The sequence below is a fragment of the Scardinius erythrophthalmus genome (assembly GCF_964197995.2).
Source record: "Scardinius erythrophthalmus genome assembly, chromosome: 12".
Lineage (NCBI taxonomy): Eukaryota > Metazoa > Chordata > Actinopteri > Cypriniformes > Leuciscidae > Scardinius > Scardinius erythrophthalmus.
Genome location: NC_138232.1, coordinates 14,768,352 through 14,776,174, shown reverse-complemented (window position 1 = coordinate 14,776,174; position 7,823 = coordinate 14,768,352). Strand labels below are relative to the sequence as shown.

Genomic DNA, 7,823 nt, shown 5'->3' with positions numbered 1-7,823 from the left:
GGAGCAGAAGCACGAGCAATAGAAACACTGATATTTGCCAAATGCTTTTGCAAAATGAACACTTGCAAGTTAAAACCCACTCAAAGAGAAAATTAACCAATTCAAGGAATCATTAAACAAGTGTTTGGTTATTACAGTAACCATTTACAGTACGGCCTCAGTCATTGACCTTGTGACCTCCATGTTAGCTAATGCATCAACTAATGTTAACAAATAGCAGTTTCTGTACGGTTTTATCATTTCTATGCCAAAATCAATCTGAAACCACTTTAACTACATTATAGCATTAAAGACCCTATACAGCTAATAACAGGACCAGTATCAATATTTTTTTCGGAGTAGTTTAGACCATCATTACAAGACCAATCTGCATGAGAACCAACGTATCAGACAATAACAAGTCAGAATCAACTTCCTCTCTGAAGTTAAAGGCCACACAACAACACTGTATGAATCGACCATCTTTTAATTATTGACAGAGGTCTAATAGCAGGGTAGGAATTCACACATCATAGCACTCAGCTGTTCCACATTGAACAGGAAGGTGTTTCTTTCAGATCAATTATGCAGTAGAGATGTTGTAAAGCAATGGGGCAGAAAGAAAATGTCATTTCTAAAAGGATTTATCCCTAACCTGGCTCACATATTGCAGTAAACAGGAGTGCGGTGTGTAAACTTGCTTGTGTTTATACTAGAACTTTGTGTAATGAGTATGATACTATCCTGAGTCACCAGAATCAAGGGTATCAAAAGATACTATTATTTACTTTACAGTGGTCATTTGATAAAAGACACTTTTTGTGGCGAGTGCAACTGCGTCATCTGAATTATATCTTGGCAGCAAGGTGTCAATCATGAATTGTACATTTACTCAAAATGACAGCAGATTCTGTTTTAAGGCCCGCTTTCAGGGAATAGAGGTGTTTAATAACAATGAACAGAACCTGCAGTGACCTTAAGACTAACAGGTAGATCTTATCTGAGAAGGGCTGCTCTGTTTCGAGGCAGTTGTGTGTAAAAAAGCAAGCAAGCTACGGGACACCTTATGATAAACTGGTGCATTCTTCACACCTATTTTTGGAAATACATTTTCAAGCAGCAGTACAAAAAGTATCCATGGACAAGGCATATTTGCTGGAAAAAAAAAACAACAACAAAAGAAACACTGTATGAAAACTTCCCTGCTACCTTATTTCTAAATACAAAACCTCAACCAATAATTTGCTTCAGGATAGCAAGAAGTCCGTCCTTTGTTTTGTTTTTTTGTTGTTTTTTTTATTTTTTCATCTTTTTTTCTAAAACAGGTAAAATTCAGTCCTCAGGGGTGAATCGCATGGATGACAGTCTTCCATCATTTCATCTGCTGAAGGATCCATTAGCATGCAAGCCTCGTAGACAAGGACCCGTGGAGGAGTGTTCCTCCTGGGCGAGCCGAGTGGCATCTGGGCAGCTTAAGCCAGGGCTGGGAAAGCCTCTGGGTCGTCCACGTTAGGGACAGACACTCCACCAGCCTAAAAAGCAGAAACAGGAAAAACAGGCCATTTGAGTCCGAATTCAGGTTATGGTTAATCTCTGAGGTCATCTAGCAATACCAGCCATAGATGTTACAGCCAGTCATTTGATTTCCATCAGGCCAGCTTCTTAATGTTTTGCAATCCTAATAAACATCTGTTTTATGTTCTGATTGGTCTTTTAAATCAAGTCACGTACAGAGATTTCACATCATCCTTTAGGAATCATTCTAATCTGTTGATTTAGTACTCAAACCTTTGTTGTGCTAAATATCGCAGTAAAAACTTCTTTTAACAATGTAAATATCTTTCCTGTCACTTTTGATCAATTTAATGCATCCTTGCTGAATGAAATCAACTTCTGGATAGATGTGTGAACTCCTCCAAAGTGGTACATGCGTACCTGCAGATACTCAAATGCATAGACTATACCTTGTCTGGCCTGCGTTCACGAGGTGGTCTGGCAGCCGGGGCCCCACGGGCACCTCTGCCACCTCGTGGTCCCCCACGACCACGCCCTGGGCGGCCCAGGTCCCCAAAGTTAATCTCCAGCTGGGATGTAATGTCATTAGCTGGCCTGCGGAAGTGGTGATCCTCAGCGGCATCATCACCAGAGGCCTGCAGGAAGGAAGTGAACATGTACACTAAATAAAATCGCCTTTTTCCATTAAACAGAGATTATAGTCCAACAAACTATTAGTATTCAATTCTTAATTGGGATAAAAAGGACTAAAAGCAACAAAAGACAATGAATGTGATTAAATGTCTTCATAATACACAGCCTGAACTCAGGCTGTATTACTCGTACCCGCAGGTTTCACGCTCACACCAAAAGCATGGGCACCACTGATCTATTAAAGTGGCGCACACACAAAGCCGCCTCTCAAATATCTCGAGAGAACAAAATTTAGTTTTTCATGGCTTACTGCACTTAAACGACAATTCGGAAGACCATCCAGTGTTATTTTACAATTTAATTCTTTATTTAATTTCTGTAGTATTTCTTACCCAAATACTACTGTTAGACCCGACCTGAAATCTTTAAAGCCATGTTTATTTCATTTGTCTGTTTATTCTATTATTTATATTTGTGCTATAGTTTGCAATTTGTTTACTAGCTATTTTATTAATGACTGTTTACTGTATTATTTGTAAATTTAGGTCAAAGTTTCAAATAAAGCCACCCTGTGCTGTGTGCTATTGAAACAAAATTACCCAAACAATCAAAACACTATGAGATAAAAAATAATCTATACAGCAGTACATATGGCAGTTTTCCCATGATATCGAAAACAGTCTCGCATATCAATATTTGTCAAAGTATTGTATCGAAGTTTTAAAATTCCAGTAGATAACACTACACAGTAGTGAAGGGAAAACAATCAGGTTTCTCAACAAAACTTCCAGGGTACTTAAAAGCATAATTAAAAAATGTACAATAAATAAAAAGTTAAGAGAATGGTTGGTAGCAAAAACTTGCAATCCACATGAAACAGAAACAATGGAACACAAAAACACTGTCGTTTTACTTACATCCTCAGCCTTGGACTTGTGCAGAACGTATCCTTTCTTCCAATCGGTTCCCTCGTTGGCTTTACGAATGTTGAATTCCACTTTAGCTCTCTCTTTATCCTGTTGGGCTTTATATTCATCCAGAGTCATCTCCTTAGGGCCTTCTTCTTTAACCTCCTCAGACTCATTCTCCCTGTGAAAACATCACATGAAAATTAAGCTAAAAATTCTGCACCCATTTAGTCCATGAATCAAAGTAGTAGTACTTTGTTCCTTTAGTAACTGTTGAAGACTTAACGTATGTTATGCTTTTAAAAGAGCCATTGTTCCTAAATGTTACTAATGTAGCATTCCACATTTTTTCTAATTACAGGCGACAACATATGCTTATAGTGCTGGCAGCAGATAGAAAGCAATGACTCCGCAAAGCCGTGCTAATTCAGAGCTAAAGTGTTCTCTGTGTGTTCTACACACTTGTTCTCCGAGTCAGCAGGTGGATGCTCCTCTCCTTCAGGGGTGTCCTCGGTGACATTTGATTGGTCAAGCTCACTGTAAAGGGAAACAGAAATGTATCCAATTTCACAAATCTAATATAATGAAGCAAAACACCCTCACTGACCAGTCTGTGAATCAAATTCATCTGCGTTTTCAATCTTGGCAGATAAAGCGTCTGTTGCTCCACTGACCTCAACTCATCCTTAACGGTGCCCCAGTTATGAGATCCACCTCCTCCGCGTTTTTCTTCTGCTTTCAGGCTGCTGAAACAAAAATTAACACTTAGCTTTGAAATGTCACACACGGTCGGCATTATCATTGTAGCCAATATGCGGATGCAAATAACTTACGATCTGTCGCTGCCGCTGTGTCTGTCAAACTCCCGTTTGCCGCGCGAGTCAAAGCCGTCAGTCCTGCCGACGCCTCTGCCCCGGCCTCCGCGTCCTCCTCTGGCACCTCCGCGACCCCGGAACGGCCTGTCACTGACAGACCTGAGGAGGAGAGATAATGTAGCTGTTAGATGTCAGTCTTGTTTGCTAAAATGATTCAATTTTTGGGATTCTGCTACTCAATGAATGATCTTTATGCAGGGAAAAGAATGTAAAACAAGTCGTGATGAAACAGAAGCAGCGACAAAGCTGTTCTTACATATTGTGGCGTACATCCAAATGTAATACATAATACATTTAAAAAAAAAGAAAAGAAAGTAGGACGGGGACTTTGTTCCATGCATTGGTTGTTGATTAGATGTTGAGATGTGAACAGAAAAGTGGAGGAAGATGAATGTGAGCTAGCAGCGGCAGAGTTTAAACATAATAAATGATTGGAGAAGTCTTGCATGCATCATTAGAGTCTGTCGTGTTCACCGAAAGATTGAGATGACATTTTGTATAAAGAATATATGGTCAAAAATTATTTTAAATGTAAAAGTTTTTTAAATGTCATGTCGACTTTATCAGAGATAAAAAAACAAAACAAACAGGCATTACCAAAAAGTATAAAAACCAAAGTATACTTCTGCTGGCAAATTAAATGTTTTCAATACAAAACTTTAAGGATTTACAACACAAAAAGGGTGAATTGACTGACTTCTCCACGGAGAATTCTCCACCCTCAGCAGGTTTTTCATCAGCGGGTTTGTCAAAGCGTCGTTCACGTGGTGGCCTCCTGTCAGGCCGCCTGTCAGCTGGTGGGCGACCCTCCCCCTGACCTCCCTGCTGCTGGGGTCCCGGCTGTCCTGGCTGCTCCGGTCGGCGGCCCATTTTTTTCATGCCTTCAAAACAGAAACATGACAGATTCAACCAAACACCATTACCAAAAAGAAAAAAACATTTAGACAAAAAGGTGTTCCCTTAACGTGAATCATTTTAGGCGAGGCAAAATTAAACGCACTTTACTGTGTGCAGGTAAAAACACTATTAGGAAAGTTCCCCCAAAAGTTGAATTTGTCATTTACTTATCCTTAAGTTGTTTCAAAACGGTTACTCTTCTTTAGAGTAACTCAAAAAAGCATAAAAACATTGTATTTCAAGAAAAAAGGTTTAAAACATGAGAAAATGATAAATGCAACTTAATTTATGACCAATCCCAAAAAACTCTGAAACAATGTAAATACAAATTATTGTGATATTTCTTTGTCTGTATCTTATTCACTTGCATAGGGGAAGTCTATTTATCAATAGTTTGGTTTTACATTAGCATGGCAATAAAGTTTTCTTGTCTCCAAACTAATGGTTTGCGCCTCTTGTGACTGACTGATCCCACCCTCCACCTACCGAAATAGACGCTCGCGATCGCGCTCAGCCCAACAGCTGATCACGCACCCGCCCGCGCGCGCACCTGTTCACGAGCCCGCTGCCTCCTCATCCAGATCAAACAAGGCCACTGACACCCGGAAAAAAAACTTTGACAACCCTACCTTTAAAATTGGCCAGTCTGACGCGAGTTTTAAGCACGTAATGAAGGTAAAACCGGCTTTAGGTACATAAAAATAGGAGGGTTTTCAAATGGGGAGTGTCATGTCTGAGAGGACGGACTATGTTGCCTCACAACACGAGGCTGGAGCTGCAACGCTCGAGCGCTGATTAAAAACCACGTGATAACGGACGGACTGTGCATTCGGAGACTGTCAATACAATTTTTTATTTATTAATAAATGGGAGATTTATACTAGTCTGTTGAGTAAAAAGCACAAATATAGCCGACATTAAACAGACTGATGGTTATCATTTAGGCCTGCACTTCATGAAGGGTCTAGAAAAGAATTACGTTAAGTAGCAATAGGTTCTACTACATGCGCCACTTAGAAACAATGTATGGAGGTAAAAATCAATTTAGCTGAAAGAGCTGCAGGTTTTTGAGGTGTCGGGCAGTTTCATAAACAATAGAGTTGTGCGCGACCTCATGGGCTTAGTAGCGCCTTTTGCAGACTGCTCACTTGAGAAAAGAGTGACCAAATAACGACTTTAACACAAGCGATATTTACCATCTTTCTTGAGAGGAACGGGAGCTTGTGTCTCTTCTTTCTTGTCGAGAAGCGGGACTTTCCTGTCTTTCTGTGTCTCCTTTCTGAGCTGCTTTGCAGCCTGCGCGGCGGTCTTGGCGGCACCAGGAGCGGTCGCGTCCTTCTTCTTTTCCGCCTGCTTTAATGCCTCAAACGGATCATCTTCATCATCAAATAGCTGGGCGAACCGATTGGTTACGACACAGCCGAAGCCTTCTTGCAGTTGTCCGGGCATGATGGCCCCCTTTCAGCAGGATTCTCCTCCGATTCTACGGGGCTTGTGCGAGCGCTTCGCTGCTAGATGCCACAAGATGGCTGGAAAAGACTCATGCTTCTCTTCCGGCGTGAAAGACATCCGGGACTCTGACCGCAAAGCAGTATGGGACATGTAGTCTCATTATTTACCCCAGAAATAAATAATGTATACATTTTTATTGCATAATGCATAAATAAATTATTGCTAATTTGAACATTTTTCAATGCCATTAAAATTTGTTTCACAAATACATTTTACACAATAAATGATGTTCCAAAACATATTGTGTTAAATAGTGTTTTTATTGAGTATTTCATACATATATTACAAACTATGTAAAAAAAATTTATTTATTTCTTTCTTACAGTCAAAACTTTGTGACAGTAAGGGCCCCTGAGGCAGGTCATGGCCCCATGACCGGAGAACAAGTCTTCTAAACAGCTCAAAATAGTTTTGGACTAATGGAGTAACCCATTTAGCAACCATTCAGCTGTCTTTGTGACAAAAATGTTACATGTCACAAGTTAATTATTATCTGGAAAGCATGAATTCTCTTGGCAGTTTATTTATAGATAGGCTATAGACCTAGAATAATGGCTGAATAAAATAGTTTGAAGAGGTCAGTGATATATTTGTTTACCTATAGGTGTATACATTTTTATGAAGGTCACATCGTCTGTGCTTTCATCATTTATTTACTATTTTCAAATTACTTTTATGTAGGCCTAGGCTATAGTTTTTTTTTTTTTTTTTTTTTACACAAGTCATACATGTTTTGGGCAACATGAGGGTGAGTAAATCATGACACGGTGAACTATAAACTATTAAGTCTATTAGAAAATGTAAAACAGGCATAATTTCCACTTTAACAATTATATAATTAACAATGTACACACCTGATGTGTGAAGAAGAAAAATCAAGGTAAAAATCACTTGAGCAGAATGCTTTATAGAGCGTCATTTTCAATCAAGTTTGAGATTTTTTTAATTGTGTGCATTTACTTACTTTAGCTATTTAATTAGCCTATCCTTATATAACAAGACAAATAAGAAATCAGTTATTTCTTTTTAACAAAAAATTTCCAATCATCATAATTTCCACAATACATTATTTGAGACTCATGCCTCCGGTTTCACAGACAAGGCTTGAGCTAGTCCCAGACTAAAATGCATATTAAGCTATTTTAACTGTAAGTAACTTTCCCTGGCATATCTTAAAATAAGTCAGTGCCATTGTTTTGTCTCAAGATGCACATCAGTAATGTTGTTTATGTTTATATGTTTATAAAAGCTACTTAAATGCCCTAAATGAACAGGGCCTAATCCTGGCTTAATCTAAACCCTGTCTGTGAAACCGGGCCATGGTTTCACAGACAGGAATTAGATTAAGCCGGATTAAACTTTAGTTCAATTAAGACATTTCAGTAGCTAAGATATGCCAGTGCAAGTTGCTTTCAGTTAAAACAGTTCAAACATGCATTTTAGTTCGGGACTTTGTCTGTGAAGCCGGGGTAAAAGGCCAACTCTTCTGGGTTGGCAGTGATGT

General features: G+C 39.2%; 1 protein-coding gene across 2 annotated transcripts; it reads right to left on the bottom strand.

Moving 5' to 3' along the window:
• Positions 1-420: 420 nt before the first annotated feature.
• serbp1a (SERPINE1 mRNA binding protein 1a) lies at positions 421-6,392 on the bottom strand. Of its 2 annotated transcripts, none has more exons than XM_081380832.1 (8): positions 6,004-6,392; positions 4,608-4,791; positions 3,869-4,009; positions 3,710-3,778; positions 3,498-3,572; positions 3,045-3,216; positions 1,944-2,129; positions 421-1,511 (listed from the first exon to the last, which is right to left on the bottom strand). In XM_081380832.1, the coding sequence occupies exons 1-8, from the start codon at positions 6,254-6,256 to the stop codon at positions 1,452-1,454; spliced, it is 1,140 nt and encodes a 379-aa protein (XP_081236958.1). In that variant the 5' UTR covers positions 6,257-6,392; the 3' UTR covers positions 421-1,451. The 2 variants fall into 2 exon arrangements, with proteins under 2 accessions (XP_081236958.1, XP_081236957.1); XM_081380831.1 differs by having other exon boundaries at positions 3,710-3,781; positions 6,004-6,386.
• Between the last annotated feature and the right edge of the window lie 1,431 nt (positions 6,393-7,823).